The 17,195-nt window shown below is 44.0% G+C and overlaps 1 protein-coding gene across 2 annotated transcripts in view; it reads left to right on the top strand.

Annotated features, from left to right (window-relative positions):
* Positions 1 to 17,195, top strand: part of CADPS (calcium dependent secretion activator) — a 221,572-nt gene that overhangs the window by 172,198 nt on the left and 32,179 nt on the right. Inside the window, exons 20-22 of one of the 2 annotated variants that reach the window (XM_054216195.1) lie at positions 6,047 to 6,193; positions 9,336 to 9,491; positions 12,316 to 12,463. In XM_054216195.1, the coding sequence (XP_054072170.1) occupies positions 6,047 to 6,193; positions 9,336 to 9,491; positions 12,316 to 12,463 (451 nt within the window). The remainder of the gene's footprint in view (positions 1 to 6,046; positions 6,194 to 9,335; positions 9,492 to 12,315; positions 12,464 to 17,195) is intronic. The other variant, XM_054216196.1, reaches the window with a different exon arrangement.

Here is a 17,195-nt window from a genome sequence, read left to right as displayed (position 1 = left end):
TTTAGAGAACGAGGGATTTACCAGCAAGAAATGAGTAGCCTGAGAGAAACCCAAATTGAACTCGAGAGCTGGTGAATGATAAAAACGTGGCATGTGCTTTGGATTACTGTTGTTATTTCACAGGTTTTGAAGCATCGCTGAACCCTGTCATGCTTGCTCTAAAGAGCCAAGTCAGATCCTACAAAGGAAAAGAACTGCCTTTTCCTTTTAATAAAGGTATTAAAAGAGAAAGATTGACGCTTGGCAAACAGCGTGAGTCTGATGGTGGCTCAGACAGGGGATTTGGACCAGGTGACCTCTGGAAAGACTATTTTCCTTGCTTTTTCTGTGATTCTCTAGGCGAAGTTAAGTGGCACTGCACTCTCAGAGGTTGCTGTATAAAAGAACGTGTGGTCTTTCAGGGCTTTTCACACCAAATATGTTCCGTTTACAAGGAAAAGAGATTTTTGTTCAGCAGCCAGCCTCCCATATGCAACCTGGAGTCTGAGTACCCAGGTTTTTTCCTTTCTTTCTTGTGCATCTTCAGCATCCGTAAGGATTCTGCCTGCCAAATCTCAGGCCTTTTCTTGACACCTGATCATCCCCTCTGTTTCGAGTGGGGTTAAGTGGCTGGCATTCAGGATTCTCTCTCACTTTCCATTTGCTGTCTTTGGTCTACAGGCTAACAAGATTAAAAATCCTAAAAAATCTTGTTTCAAATAAGCAGATGTGACCCAGAAAACATACAAGAAATAGATCTTTCGAGTAGGAGAATGCCATTTTTACAGCCACTCCTTCAAGCAGAATTGCACTTTGAAGTTAGCATTAACTTTAGTTTCAGAGCTCTGCTTTAGTAATGAATATGTTTGTATTTCCGTGTCTGTTATGAAGCAGAGGCACTTAACTCCCTGTACCTGTCCGCCTCAGTCAGGCAGTCAATAAGCAGTTTGTTCTGCTTTTTTTCTTTTGTCAGAAGCTGACATCATTTTGGCTTTTAACGACTTTTGTGGCTTAACTATAGATGTCCGTAAATACTTGGCTGTGGTACTTGCCTGTCAAAATGCTTTATCCCTGGGTATGCCATTATCTATCATTTTCAAGTTATCTTTGATAGTTATAAAAGGTCTTTTCTTACTTCTCTTGTAATGGTTGTTCCCTTCCGGAGTTCCAGTTACAGAGTGCTTTGAGCGTTGCAGTTTCAAGCGAAAGCCCAGGACGGACTATCTGTCTTACAGGCTTGGGTATTCAAAAGATTTTTTCCAGCAGGAAAGTGGGTGCTTTTCACAAGAAGCTCGTGTCCATCTGGTGAAAAGATGCACTCCGGCTTTGGGGTTTGTTTTTTTTTTTCACTAGTTGGTATTTTGTTCTTGTGTCTCGCACACAAAAGTGCGAGTTGCAAACGCTGGCTTAACGCGATGCGACCCGGCAAAGGAAGATACCGGCGAACGCACAGAGGGTGGCACATACTGTGTAAGGGAAAAGAGGGGTGTCATTCCTAGGATCTTATGACAGTTTGGATGTTCTGTTCAGAACTAAATGTTAAGGCATCTTCATCTTTTGCCTCCTGGGCAGACCACCTGCTCCTCTTTGTCTGATCGACAGTGAACTTGCAGAAAAACTCAGGTCAGAGACTTGCTGTGTTTGATTTGCCTTCATGTATCTACCTCCCTCTCCCCCTACATGTCCATACTGCAGCACAGTTGAACTTTTGGCCGTTGATTTTCAAATAGTTTAGACCAGCCGGTTCCCATCCAAGGCATGGCCTTCCATTGCCGCCTCTCCAGCAAAGCTTTTTTGGGAATTGGGAACACTGTGCAGTATGTTTTTCCGGGGCTTTCCTCTGCTTTGAAGAAAGCCCTTCAGATTGGCCAGAAAAGGTAGATCATCATGGCTCTCCCTTCCACCAAGCTTACTGTTGTCCTGCTTTGGATGTCTGCAGTGAATTGTGAGAAGAAAATCTCATTATCTCCCGTTAACCAAGAAATTATTCCATAACGTAGAGTCTTTTGAAAGGGTTTCTCTATGCTTGTGCTTGCAATCGAGGCTGAAATATGTAGCCCTCCATAACCTGACCAGATGGCAGTTTGCAAGCATGTATTTCTTCTATTTTCATTGCCGAATACTCTGCACCTTATGCTACGAGGAGTTAGGTATAGAAATCGCAACCAGTGAAAGAGATACTGTTAAGTATTGAAAACATGGGGGGGGAAGCATCGATGTAATGTGCTCATGAGGGCTCTGTAATCTGCCTCTGCAGAGCTGCTGAATTTGCAGGGGGTCCGTGCCCTATAGCTAGAGCAGCTGGTGTGCTTGTGTGAATCCACGCAGAGAAATGTGGAACACTTGTCCTTCGCACAGTCATCCAAATACGGAGGATACAGAGTAGGTCTGTTCTCTGGTGAGTTGAGAGGTCTTGGAAAAGTAGGGTTTGCAACGGTGTGTTTTTTTTCACGCTAGCTTCTCAGAGAACGCTGATTTATCTTGCAGCCAGCAGACACGTACGTGTGTGTGTGCGTCTCTGTGTGTGTGTCTGTGTTGAAAGATCTTTCTGAGCAAATGCTAAAGCCGGTGCAATGGCAACCAGTTTCGATCGCTTGACTAGGACGTTACTCATTGACCTATGGCTGTCTCTACTGCACTGTAGTCCTGGCTTTAGCATCTATTAATTGCTCGCTAACCCTTTGCAAACTATTTGTAAATGTATCATTGATATAAATGTGAGAATTTAAACAGTATGATTATACTAATTGTTTTATGAGGTTCTGCTCCTACAAAATGCTAGTGAAAAATGTTGCCCCTTAAAAGAAGCACCGTTGTAGTGAAAATGAGTATTTTTGTTACTATTCTGGGTGTCAGTCAGAGGAAGAGCACAGATTTGACTGCCTACTTCACTATCGAGCTCTTTGCTTCACATCAAGGCTTTTGCGAAAAGATTTGCTCGTGAGCATTTGCTCAGCCTAGGCAGTAAGGTTGTAAGCATTTACAGTGATGGAAGAGACAGGCGTTTGCATCTTCCATCACTAAACCATTTCAGGCATCCCATAGGAACTGAGCATTTAAGTATGGACAAGGCTCTCGTTTTGCTCTGTTCTGACACCAGGGAACACCTCAGTAAAAGTGATTTTTCTGCCCTCCTTTCAGTGCTAGGGCAGCTCTACAGGAGCAGCCCCTGCGCAATTGGACGTGTTTTCTGTGACCAGTGCTACAGTACGGTGTGAGCGTTGGTATGTTGTCCAGGGGTATGTTGCCAGTCTGTTTGCACTGAGAATTTCCCAGCAGACAGCACAGGTGAAAGCCATTTACACGGCTACGAGACACAAACGGGGGTGAATCAGAAGGAGCCAAGAAGACAAGCGATACAGCTCCAGAGAACGCGTCTTTTATCAAACGTATCAGGATCCAGTCCTGAAGCTGAGTCGTCTTAAATCAGACAGCCCTCATCTTGTTGATGCAAATGCCCACATTCCCTGCCTGATGGCTGAGGTTATATTTAGCCATCTATATTAAATAGGCATGGCTGGCTTCTAGAAACAGTTTCTCATCTTGGACCTGTAGTTTTATGGTCTGAGCAACTGCGGGCTGGAACATTTGTTGGGAATATTAATCATTTTTTACGGGTCTCACTGCAACTGTTAGTCAGATAATTAGATTGGTTGAACCTGCAAAACTGTGCATGTCAATTCAGGAGAATATTTTTAAAATTAGTTACTGTATGTTAACATAATATACTCCATTATTTTGCTGTTTTGTTTTGTTTTAAGAGTACTAACTTATTCTTGCAACATATCCTTGCATCAGCAAAATAATGTGTTGTATAAAAGAAATATGTTTCCGTGTGAATATAGTATACTGTTTACTCTAGAAGTCATATTTTATTAATACAGTGTTTTTATTAATATAACACTGTCACTTCTTGAATTTTAATATTAAAACCAAAGGTCCTCTGATTTATGTATTTACCATCTGGCTAAGTTATTTAAGTTGCTTTCCCTTATACATTTATATGTTGTCCACCTCTTGCTATTTCTTTATTTATTCCATATCAGTATCTAACCACATGCACTGCCGTTTCTGAAGATTTAACACTCTCTCAATCACTATGGAGTCTGTGTCTCATTCAATAATCATATCATCTTAATAGCAGACACACTATGAATGGAAACAATGGACAGCTTTGTTACGTTAGTAAATTCTCGTATCTGCTTACTGCCTAACAAAGAGAACGAGCAGATAGCGTGAAGTCAGATCTACTAAGAATCACAGAAACAAAAGAAAACAAGAACATGCTGCTTTTTTTTTCCCACTTGAAAAAGACTTTGGATTCTGGTTTTTCTCCCCAGCAAGGGATTTTTTTCACAAAGGGAGGATAAGAATAAAGTCCATCCCCTAAGACTTGCCACCAATGACAAGCTGAGCTCTTGCAGAGATGTGGTTCTGTTCTTCTGTTGCGTGAGGAAGCGTTTATTCAGTATAGCCAGATCAGTTCCATTACTTTGGGTTTTGATGTACAAAACTGGCAGTAAGAAACGGAGTTGAAAATATGACTCGAGGAAGTTGCTAAGATTTTAATATTCCTTGAAAGACATAGTGTATAATTCAATAGTTTTCCAAGAGTCCAGAGAATGGTGCCAGCACAGTAACTAATTTCATCCAGGAGCATGGGAGAGACCTCCTCTGGTGGCATGTCCTGGTGCAGTCACCAAAGCAGGGAGGTCTGAACACTGAAGCTGTGCCCACGCACATCCATGGAAAAGCTTTTGGTACCTTCAGCAGTGCAGGGTGGAGCTGAAATCCTGAAGTCCTGATTCCATTTTGACTCAGCCCAAATAAAGATCCCGAGAAAACGGTGTCAAAGCACCTGGTTTTGTTCCTCAGATGGGACTGTAAAACCGTCTATGGATTGTGTCCCCGTGTGCCATATAGTATTACTAGATTAATGCAGAAACCAGATATGCTTCTGAAACTGGCTTCTGAGTCGCGAATCCTATACATTTTTATTTTGCATGTAAAATATAGCTTATTAAAATTCAATTAGACAAGTGTAACAACTAGAGACCTAGCCCACTACAGTAGGTCAGGGTGTTTCGCAGGCGTTGGGCATGCCGTGCTCTTACACTGCACAGAGTTTCAGGAGAGTACGTCGCATTCAATTAATATGCTGGCCCACTTTTAAAAGATCTCTTTTTGCAAAACGGTTGCACATCTGAAAATATTTATTGAAGTCGTGACTCCCAAGTGCACACACTTCATAAATTGACCTTTGAATGTCTTAGTCACCCCATGGCCCTTTTCCAGCCAAGGAACGACCACATACCAGTCCTGGGTTTACTACCTGCGGTTGGTTCGCAGGGCACATGCGGAGCTGGGCGACCTGCGGGACGTCTGTTCTCCCCACCCAGGGACACAAGGGCAGGCTCAGGGCACGAGTCTTCACTGAGGAAGGACCTTGTGGTTCACCGTTACGTTGCTCCAGATCAGCCCATCTTTGTTATTAGCAGAGCGTAAGATAAACAGGGAGGTTTTGGAGTGAGATCCCAACTCGGTTGAATTTGGTGGCAAGAAGAACTCTTAGGGACTTCTGAAGGGCTAGAATTTCAAGCTCTCTGTTTATTATTTTGAATGCCAGTTCCCTAGTAGATCCCTTAGTTTAGCTCTTTCATCCGGCCCAACTGAGGGTGTAAGAACTGAGACTCGCTTCCTTATGAGAGAGATTTTTCCTGTGGAAACGCTGCTCTCTGCACTCTGAAATGGTATCGGGACTTGAAGGTGGAGTTATTTTCTGTAGGCGTTTGAGTTCTCCGTTAATTTGCTACTTTGTGATTCTTCTTCATTTCATTCTGTTTTTTTTTTTTTTTTTTTTTAAGTAACTTGCTTTTTATTGCAGACTGCAAACCCCAGTACACTTAAGCTTCCATATTCATGCTTCTTCCTGAAATGTTTTGCTTTAGTTTTTTAACTGTCGTCGTGCTGTGAACTTTGCAGATTTGTTTATGAGTGTCACGTGCTTCTGCTACATCTGCATTGTCACTGTTATGGTATTTTTTCTTTCTGTCTGTTTCTTCCACAGGAGTTTAACAAGTAATCTGCCCAATGTGAATCTACCAAATGTGAATCTCCCTAAAGTACCAAATCTACCAGTTAACATCCCACTAGGCATCCCTCAAATGCCTAGCTTTTCTGCACCGTCATGGATGGCTGCTATTTATGATTCTGAGTGTGTATTCAGTTCAAATTAGATCTCATTTAAATTTAAAGTAATCTTGGCATGGATATGTATTGTTTGTTTCTGTGCATTATATAAAACTTTAAAGAGTGATACGGTTAATTAGACGTTTTCTGAATGAGACATGAGTGAATTTCTGGCATGTGTATTTTGAGGGATTTTTGGTATAAATCTTGAAAATTTGTCTTACTCCCACTGAGAGTTTGAGCAAGTATCTTGCTTTACAAAATAGCTGTCGACAATGGGACATGGTCTGAACAACATACGAACCACAGAGCTTATAATGCGACATTATGTGTCTCAGCAAAGAGTTTTGTCCAAAAGAGAAGATGAACCAATTTCAATGCCAGTCAACCAATTTCTGTGGACCAGATGTAGATCTAAAAATGAATTTTATTTAATACGAGCTCCACATTTCCCAGATAATAATTTTTGTCTTGATTTTGATGAAACAGTTTAACAAAGAGGAACACCCTGCAACAGTTTTTATTTGTGTTGGGGGAGCCGCCAGAGAGCAATTGAAGCTCCACAGCCGTCATTACAGCCTGAATAATGCCATGACCAACTAAAGAAAGATATTTTCAATGTGAGCTTTAGATTATGGCCTGGAAAATCGGGCACGATGTCAAAACAGTCAATTTGTAGGTCCCTGTCCGAGCATCCCAGGGTTCACAGGTGGAACTCAGGGGGAATGTATTGCAAATCCTGAGCACACATTAGGGACCTGCTGGTTTTATAGCAGATTTCCCTTAAAAGTCCCAATGTGGAGGGTGGTACACAGTGGGCTCGGCCGAAATCTCGGCGTTTGAGGTAGCTCATCTCCCGAGATGCCCTAGCACAGGAACTGAGATCTTGCCAATCTCCATCTGAATTCCTAGAGGGTTGTTTAGGGTTGGCATGGGGTGATCTCGGCCAGCCCGACACAGATGTGTTGCTCTTTCCCTACCTTCTCACTCAAAAGATAAAACTGAGGAAGCCCCCCAAAACTACCCCCATCGCTGTTCCTGAAACACCCTCGATTACATCTACACCTGGAGTCCACCAAAATGCCTCTGCCGTTTGCCTTGTGCAGGCTGTATTGCAGGGCAGTGGTAACGAACCAGAAGTAAAACAAACACTGATGTTTGATTTTTTTTTTTTAATAGATTTTTAAAGCCTTTCCAATATCAGCACGGTCGTTTACGTTTCAAAGCTATACAACTCATATTCATGCTAAGATAGCTATATTAAAGGCTAGCTTAGGCAGTTGTCTGTAAAGAGTACTTGAAAGTTTTAATCTTTCTCTGTGCATGCTTTGTGGTATTGCCCTTGAAAAGATAAGAATCATGTCATGGCAGAAAATTGGATAATCCCTCTGAAAACGCTTGAGCATCAATGGTGTATTGCAAGCTGCCTGTGTGATGACAGCAACTGCGGTGCTCACAAGCAAGGTATTAACAGTGCCTCTTGGAAATTAATGTGCTACATTGTTTACTTGCACGGAGCCCTAATCAAAAATGAGAAAGAGACCAAGAATAATACTTTAAAAATTTTGCAACCAACTTCAGTGTCATAATGTTGCTGCAGTAAATACCAATTATTGTATTTGTATGTATTTAATTATTTAAACCATAAATTCATGCAGTTCCAAAACTGGACGTAGACTGTTGAAGCTTACTTCTACCCAAGCATAGGTTTGAACTGGGCGAAACTGAAAACTGTCGGTAGAGGAACGCTTGAGACTGGTGTACAGACTGGTCCCCTGGTTAACGGAAATGCCTGATTCTTTATCTTTTCATCTCCCTGGTTTCCTTTTACTCACCCTTCCCCTCCATCAAGGACATGTTTACCTGTTGCTTAGTGTCAGATACGTTTCTCCTACAACCGAGACGATTCATTCTTTATCTCGTTAACTCTGTTAGCACAGGACCCCGCAGGACCCCTCTAGCATGTTGGGACTACTGTTCTCACCTTGCGGTAGCCGTGTGTGCATTAGCTCCGACCTCCTCTAGCATTAACTCAATGCAGCTGGCATCTGTCACAATAGAAACACCCTCCCTCACCTGTTTCTATAGATGATGTCAGCACGAGTGGTAATGCATGGCGTGTCAAATATCTTCTAAATTACCGTGTTAGCATTAGTGGTATGCGAGGAGGGGGTTGAAACTCTTGAAGCTCCCTTGGTAATTGTTCTGGGGGAAAAAAAAAAAAAAAAAGCAAGGGAGAAGGAGAGAGGGAGAGAAAAGGGTTATGGATGCATAAATTTCTCTGCACAAACAGACCGCAATCCAGTTCTGTATTTTTATTCCGTAAGTGGAGGTTTGAGATATAATTATACTGTGAAAAGAGCCGGTGTAGCTACACACTGCAGGACCAAAGACTTCCATCTGGGCAGGGGTGTGGGTACGAGAATATACGCTTGGGAGAGAAATTCAGAGTTTTGTGACAGACCAAAGATGTTGCAAAATAAATTTAAAAAAAAAAAAAAAAAAGGAAATTTGTTGTCCTGTAGATGCCTTTGCAAGAGGCAGATCTGTGAAAAGGTGCAGCGGTCAATCCTGCTAAAACTCCTCGATAAGAGATGCCTAGTGCCCTTAGCTCAATTGACTTACCCCGATTTTTTTTCAGCTGTTCAAGAGATAAAGTGTGTCCTCGCTCACCACTTGTTAGCACAGTCCCTTACCTGGCAACGGGGGCCTCACTGGGGGGGACAAGGCAAACTCAAGGTATAATTCGGAGGGGGGAGAATTGCATGAAACCCAAAAACTTAATAACTGCATACAGTCTAGTATGGCAGTTATTACTGATCGAGGATTTTCTGCCCCAATTTCTGGCCTTAATTCTTAATAATCACATACATTAATGTGGTTATTAACTAAGGCTGATTTTTACCATACACACATTCTTCCTGTTAATATGTGTAACTCATAATGTTGTCTTACTCATCTGGTCTGGAAAGTTTTGTGGGTGATGACAGCAAGGTAGATTAGGCAACTGTATGGTAAAACTCAAAATCCTGATGGTGGAGATTGCCAGCGTTGTCCTGTGTATGAAACTACTGTCTGCTCTACACTTGTTGCAGGAATGGTCTCCACATCAGGTTACAAAGAGCCTGATGCCACTTATGACTTTTGTTCTCATTTTGCCCTGCCAGCAATGGATCAGGCACCTCGGAAGATCTGTTCTGGAAACTTGATGCCCTACAGACCTTCATTCGGGATTTGCACTGGCCCGAGGAGGAGTTTGGAAAACACTTAGAGCAACGCTTGAAGCTCATGGCGAGTGACATGATCGAGTCCTGCGTGAAAAGGTACGTGCCTCTGAGCGAACTAGTCACGTTTCACATAGGAGCTCACAGGATGCAATGTTTTTTTCTATCTTACTGTCAATGAAGCTTCACTTCAACCACCACTTATTAGTGACGCCTGCTCACCTCTGCCCAGCACAGACGTGGTAGAAAGCCACCCTATTGCTGCGGTTTGTGGCCTCTCTCAAACACTTCTCTGTTGAGATTCTGGAGGGTGCATATTCACGATAAGGCAATAAATTACCCATTCTTTCAAGCTTTGTAAGTAGTTACTTATTTTTGGTGCCGCACACGAGGTCAAGTCTTTGTGAATGCAGTTTGCTGTCGACGAGGTTGAGAGCTGAAGGCGTAGCCCTAAGTAAGAGCCCAGCACCCACGTGAAAAACACAAATCCATGGAAAAACAAGGAAAAAAGTGATCCCGGGGAGGGGATGGTGTGTGGCATGGCACACAGGTTTCACACCGGCTGCCTATTGAGAAAAGCTGTTGTGTCATCAGCCACATTATAGGATATTCACCTGCAGGGGTTTCTTAAAACACTTCTGAACATACAGGCAGCTGTCATTTTGAAAGCAAAATGTTGAGGTTAAATTTCCAACCTTTCCACAGTAATGTATGTCCATTTGGCATCAGAGGTGACGAGGCAGAAGGCAGAAATGAGCTTTGCGTTCCATTGTGCAGAAATTAATAGAAAAAGAGATGAACCAAAGGAAAAATGGGTGCCAAATACAGCTGGTGGATGCTAATATTAGCTGCAATGTGTGATGTGATGTACCACAATTGCCTGGCCACTCTGCAAGCGCGAGCGTGGCATTTATTGTTCATACGTTCCTCACAGTCTGGATACGCCATGTCACCGCAGGAGAAGGCACGTTCGGTCCCCGAGAGGCAGGCAGGAGACTGGAAGAGAGGCAGCTCCAGGCTTGCTCTCTCACCATTCTGGAATAAACCCCAGCGCATTTTAAGTGCAATGAGGTGGTCGTGATGTCTTTGGCATTGAGCAAGTCCCCCTTTATTGCAGCAGCTCATCTTTGGTCCTTTGGCTGAGCTTCAGTTGTCCTCCCGTTGTCAGACCGTCCTTTAGGAGCAAAGCCAGTGCTGGAGCTCTGCTCTCTGCTCTGCCCCTCGCACTGCCAGCAAAACACTTATTTTCTCTTCTTTTTTTTTTTATTTTTTTATTGTTTAAATTGGAACCAAGGCACCTTTGCTACACCTGCAGTGCAATTGTAGCTGCCATGATCTATAGAAATCAAACCAGGTTAGCTCAACTAACTGGGAAAAATAAGCAAATTTCCAGGTACATCTGAAGAAGAGCTTGTGTGCCGGGAAGCCAGGGCTTGGTTTTTCTTCCCAACTGCTTCAACCTTTCTACAAATATGTTGCCCCTCTGTAAAAACCTGGCCCAGCTTGTAATGATATGACTATATATAATGGTTCTGAGCATAAGTAAGTAGGAACATGCTCATCTCTGCGAGGAGATGGAAAATCCCAGACACTTTGGGTCCTTTCAGTAATTATCAAGATTCTAGTCCCCGAGTCCAGGCTAAATCTGGCACTGGTAATTAAATCAGTTCAAATGCCACTGCTGATGTAAACCAATATGCTGCCTTCCCTATTTATATCACCTGCAAACAGGGCCTGGCTAAGGTTTCTTTAGCAATTTCAGTTTGACACAACATTTTTCTTCGCGTCTGTCTCTGAACTGTTGAATACCATGGAGGAGCCACCCCGCCTTCCGCACTCGGTTGTATTTCGATGCTGTCAGGAAAGCAGCCCTTGCAAGGGAGGCCGGTTTCGCTAATAAATCCGGGCGGGAGGACCTATGTGCCAGCCCAGATCTCATCCCGAGAACGGGAGTTTCACATTTGTAAATGAGTTTTCATTTGCATAACCCTTGGGGGGATCTTTCAAGATCAGAGTTATTCCTGAGCTGCAGCTGATATTATTTATTATTTCTAAATTCTATGTTAATTTGTTGGCAGGTTCTCTCTGATGCGATAATTGTTCCGTGTTAGGTTAGATTAGTGAAGTACCTCAGGAATCTGCAGAGGGGCTCCAGAGAAAGGCAAGGTGATGCCCGCCGTACGGCAGAGTATTCCCCATGACAGAGTCACAGGTGCCTTGGGATTTTAAAATACGACACGGGATCCAATCCTGTGGTCTTTGGCCCAACAAAGCTCTTGGTGTAACACGGTTTATAACTGCCAGGGATGTCAAATCTGAGCCCAGTGAAAGCTCAGGAGAGCAGAGAGGTGCGGGCTGGGGCGATGCATGTGTTCGTACCTGGTGAGTACATAGGCTTCAGAAAAACCACGTCTGCAAACTTATGAGATGATTAGGAACTTGCAGCAAGCGAATAAAATGATGTAGACCTAAAAATGCAGTGATCTGGCAGTGTCCTTTCAGTCAAGCGGTGAATGTGCTTCTGTTATTTGTAATTGGTATCATGGAGCAATAGGAGCTTCCTTTAATGCGTCAGGCTTGCTATTTGTCTGTGGTTATAAATCAGCTAATGCAATCAAATTATAGGTGTACGTTGACACTGCTGTTTGTAACATCATCACACTGTTTATCAAGCATGAGAAAGTCATGGTTTCACTGAGGCTGTTGCACACTTTATAAATAGTGTGTATTCTGGAAAGTGGATTTCTCTTTAAACTGGAAAATCGTTTTTAGTACAAGCACATTTGTAACAATTGCACTACAACGCTCCCAGCAGCATGTGGCTTTCTGGTTTATTGAACTCTTCTCAGCATTGTTTCACATTATTACTAGTTTCAGTATGTCTAAAAGCAACTGAAATGTCTTTTTCTACTTCCCTTAACAGAACCAGGATTGCATTTGAAGTAAAGCTGCAGAAAACCAGCCGGTCAACAGATTTCCGAGTCCCTCAATCAATATGCACCATGTTTAATGTCATGGTGGATGCCAAAGCTCAGTCAACAAAGCTTTGCAGTATGGAAATGGGCCAAGAGGTAAAAATGCAGGTTCTTCCTTTCACAGCTTTTTAAGGCAATGATGTCATGAATTTTCCTATCTCCTGTTGTGCTAGTGTCAGAGGCGTTACCAGTTGTGGATTTACCCTTTCCGCATAGAGCGTGCAGATGAACGTGCAGGGGGTTGCTCTCAAATAAATGTAATTAATATACACATTCAGAATTGCTGGCACTTAGGAGTGACTTTTTGGAAGGACCGTGGTGTGCATAAGGTATCTCTCAAGCTTGGTTGATGCATCATGACCATACAGATCAAGTCATTAACTGCACCTTGGAGCCAGGTGCCGGCAATACACTTTCTGTATATGACTATTTTCTGTAGACAAACATAAGGCAAACAGAAGTGTTGTTGCTGTGATGCTTGAAAGAAAAAAGAAAACAACAAACCCAAAACAAAACAAAAAACCACCAAAATAGATAACTTCCAAAAGTAAACTGAAATTCCAGCTGCTGTGACTTCCTTGAGTACTGGCTATGATCAGCACACTTGATGGTCCTGGAATTCCAAGTTCTTAATGGCTCAAGTTGGCAAACAACAAACCTGTTTCAGTTAACTGCTGATATATTTTTTTCTTCTGAAGCCATTTTTTCTTCTGAAGTTTCTGTGAATTGATCTGTGAATTAGAAAGACATGGTAAATTGGACTAGATTAAATGCATCATAATGATCATTTTGCTACAGTGGCTTCAAGCCAAATTAAATATTCATATACCAGTCTAGAATAAATTCACAAATACTGGTTGGCGCCCCTATCCTGCTGCTTGTCAGCATTTCCTGGATAAGCCCTTTCGCTACAACTTTCCATGGTCGGATTTTGCAGTGAATCATTGCCAGTTGTGTTTCCTTTTTCGGTTGTTTACCTCACCCTGTTCCTCTGGGAGGACTTGCTCCAAAGGCCGCTGGATGCAGCAGGGGTCCTTGCCCTGGTGTCAGTGGTGTTTGGATCAGACCCAGCTGTTCTTTTTCTTTTTCTTATACATGTTTCCGTTAGGACATTTTATTTGTGACAGTCACCTTGCAAGAGAGGTTTCAGGCTGCTCATCATCAGGTTTTTCCTTCGTCCTCCAGCTCAGCTGAGGCAGATCTTGAGTGGGATTTTGTTGTCTGAGCCTGGACATGAACTTCTCCATCATTTTCTGTTCCATATTCATACCCACTTGTCTCCCCAAATCCCTCAGCCCGCAGCTGCTGCAGCATCTGCCCTGGCAGCGCCCCGTCAGCCAGGAAGGTCCATGGTTGCGATTCTCCCCGCTGCAAACCAGGCTCAAACCCTTGTGCATTACACTAGCACAGTCCCTGGGGACCAGGATGTTTTGGAGATCAAGCAGATTCCAATATCATGACAGAACAAGCTCATTGCATTCAATAAATTGTCAGGTTAAGTATTAATTACTGACTTAATTGTCAGTATTAAGTATAACCGATGGCACGAGACTGGTAATGTTAGCTGCGTCTGGATATAGTGTGACAGGGCACTGGCTGCATCTTCCCATGCTAACTTGTGATGCTCAGTGCTTGCCACAGTTTCCTCCAGATTTTGAGCATCGGTCGCATTGCACGTTCGGCCTGAGTCAAACCGCCAGCGAGAGGGGAGCAGGTTCTCATCCGCAGCCGGGGTTCGCTCTGCAAATCTGCCTGTGCCGCTTCCAGAAGGTGCCTGGAGACAGCCTGTCTCCTGTGGCAAGCAGAGGTTTTTAACAGATAGCTGAACTAATAGACCTGTAAAGCAGATGTAAATTATCGGTGCATAAGTTACCATTGAGGGCTGCAGTATTTTATACACTCTCCCTTTTTCTTTCCTTCCTTTTAATGAGCATCCTACCTCCCCCTCCATTCGCTCGTGCCACTTTGTATTTCGGCTACCTCCATCTCCTCTTCTTGAAGCTGTCTAAGCCTGTGCGCTGAGATGGTCGTGCTGGGGCGGGGTAAAAGTTAAGATATAGATCTGTCATTACAGCCCACGAGGGGAGGACAAAATGCCACCCCGCCTCTTCCCGTCCCCGGTGGAAATGATGAGACAGTCAGATAGACAGCAGAGCGATGAGAAAGTGGGTTTCGAGCCTGTGTCTTCCTGCATAATTCGGGGAGATGGGTCTGTGATCGTGGAGTCCCTCAGTCCCCCGTCCCCGGTGCGTGAACACCGGCAGCCCCGCTGGGGAGGGAGGGCCGGGGAGGGAGGGATGGACGCTCAGTGCCACAGCCACCACCTGGCTCCTAAAATACACGGTCCCTTTGCAGACAGTTCAAAAGCAGCAAAAAGGGCTCAGATTGCCCACCGCGGTGCTCAGGCAGGGGCGCCTGCCCAGACCTAGCTGGAGCAGACGTTTTGGTTAGATACAAACCACTGATTTTTTCTGACCAAGCTGATTTTTCTGATTTTTCTGGTCCAAGCTGTACGTGAGCAGAGACTCTCTCAACACATTATTTGACCTGGCTCCTGCGGTTTCCCTCCCACCCCAATGGCCTTCCCTTTAAGACCACCTTCAGTGACACTCACGTTGACAGATACTTGAATGCATTTTGCGAGCATTACCCTGTGAAACAAACACCCATCGTTTCATTTCCATTTCCTTGTCTCTAAAGGCAGCTGTTAAAACATTTGGTAAACATACTTTACCATCTTAAATATTTATTTTTCCTCTGAATTTTTAATACATCTAAGGGGATAAATGTATGTATTAAATGTTTCTCAGTTGGTCTAGTATGTTTCTATTTAATATCTAAGGTCAGATGGTCCTTAGAGAAATACAACGTACACACAATCTGTTACATGACAAGGCAAGATACTCATCACATAAAGTCAAGTTGAATCATTGTAGTGCACTGATTATGGATTGTAATAATTGAGCTAATAGAAAGCTGCGATGAACTCGATCGAAGGTGGGGGCTATGCTGGGTAAAGCAAACCAGTTATGCGATCTTTAACCTTGGGCGTTTTCATAAGAAATGCAGAAGGAGCTGTTGGAAGCGCTGGTTTACGAGCCAGGCGCCTGTGAAAGCAGTACCAGGCAGTGGTTTTCCAAACCTTCACCTTCTCCAGCCCCGTCCTGGCCAATGCTGGTCATCCCAAGGTGGAGCTGGGGCCGCAGGGTGGGCGGCGATGGGTGCGCATCGCTGGGGCTGCCCAGGGCAGGACCCACAGCCTCTCGGGCCCTGTTCTGCACAGCCACCGGCCCTGACACCGGGTCTGAATCTGCCCTAGGGACTGCGGCCGCAATGGGAACGAGCGGTCAGGGTCCTACCAACACCACACAAGGTCCTCTCCTGCTCCCAGAGCTGCGGTTTTATTCCAGCAGGGCTCTTACTTGCTTTTTAAACAAGCTTTTGGTGGGAAATGCATTGGTCAGTGCATTTCCCAGTGTATTGTTTTGCACGTAGCTAGCCAGTTTTGAGTTAAAACTCATGATTTACCCAATGAAAGCAGTTAGCTGACTCCTTGGTTGCGAGGTCTTCCACGCACGCAGAAAATGCAGCAGCAGCAGGAACACATCATGGGGAAGACACCCCCACAATCCCTTCTTCATCTCCCTTAGGAGGTCCCAGCTGTGTGTGCCAAGGATATCAGCAGCTCCTACCCGTACCCAGCTGTTACAGGTCCCTGTCATCCCGCAGCTACATCTCCAGCTGTGCTGGGAACGGCCAGCTCAACCCTGGAAGCTGATAAGGGCTAACGCTACGTTAAACAGATTAATCATAGCTATGGTCCCTGTGAGGAACTCGTGTATATATATATATGTCTGACCTGCAAAGCAGGACATGGAAATAGGAACTGCAGATGCAAGTATCCCTTACTTGTTGATGTACGTTTTCCCCTGCCCGTGGCGTGGCGGTGCCAGCCTGTCCTCCTGCGTGGGTCAGGCTCCGGGTGGCCCCAGCCGGGTCCTTGGCCAGGGAGAGCTGCACCGTCCGCCCTGCCCTACCGCCGGGATCGCCCTCGGGCACCTCCCGTGGAGGGTGCGCAGCTGCCCCGATGCTCATCCCTCCCTGTCCACAGCCCGTCGCCTTCCCCTCACAGCGAAATCAAACCATAAGAGACTGTCAGCGGTTAGGTACAATCCCCTCCCTTCCCCCGGTGCTACCACCTGCAAATACTACAGGTAGCCATCTCTCATATTTCAGTGAAAAGAGGCTTTGATCACGTTTCATTTTCCATTGCTTATTCTTTCTGTGCATGATGCTGCTGTTCTCATATGTCCCTTTTTCTTTTTTAAAGATCTTCGTTTATTTATTGTTTCTCTTCATATGTTCTTTTTCCTGTCTTTTGCACTTTCCTCTTTATTTCTGTCCCCAATCATCTGAAAAGTTTGCTAAAGAGTGGGTAAGTGCGTCCTACTTCTATTTTCTTTTTTTCTGAATTCCTGTATTAATATGTTACTGTCACAAAAAAAAAAAAATCCCCAAACTGTGGAGCAGTTCAGAGGCTGCCGATCAGGCACTGAGACCAATATCTAGCATTTGTAAAGCCCTCGCAGTCTTCCTTCCCAAAGTCTGATTAGTATTTAAAGCAGATTTGTCTCTTTCAATGTGATTTGATGTTAACATTTTAAAACAATATTAATGCCAAGTGGTAATGAATATAGTGACTAGCACCAGTGCTTGAAATGTTTGACTGAAAAATCAAATGTTTTGTGTTGGAAAGCAGTCATAATCAGTATTTTCTCAGTCCATTGAAAATAAGAATATACTGTATGTTTTCACTAATTAAATCTTG

This window comes from Rissa tridactyla, chromosome 10 (genome assembly GCF_028500815.1).
Source record: "Rissa tridactyla isolate bRisTri1 chromosome 10, bRisTri1.patW.cur.20221130, whole genome shotgun sequence".
NCBI classification, from domain to species: Eukaryota; Metazoa; Chordata; class Aves; order Charadriiformes; family Laridae; genus Rissa; species Rissa tridactyla.
The sequence above is the reverse complement of the archived record's forward strand: the minus strand, read 5'-3'. Positions and strand labels throughout refer to the sequence as shown.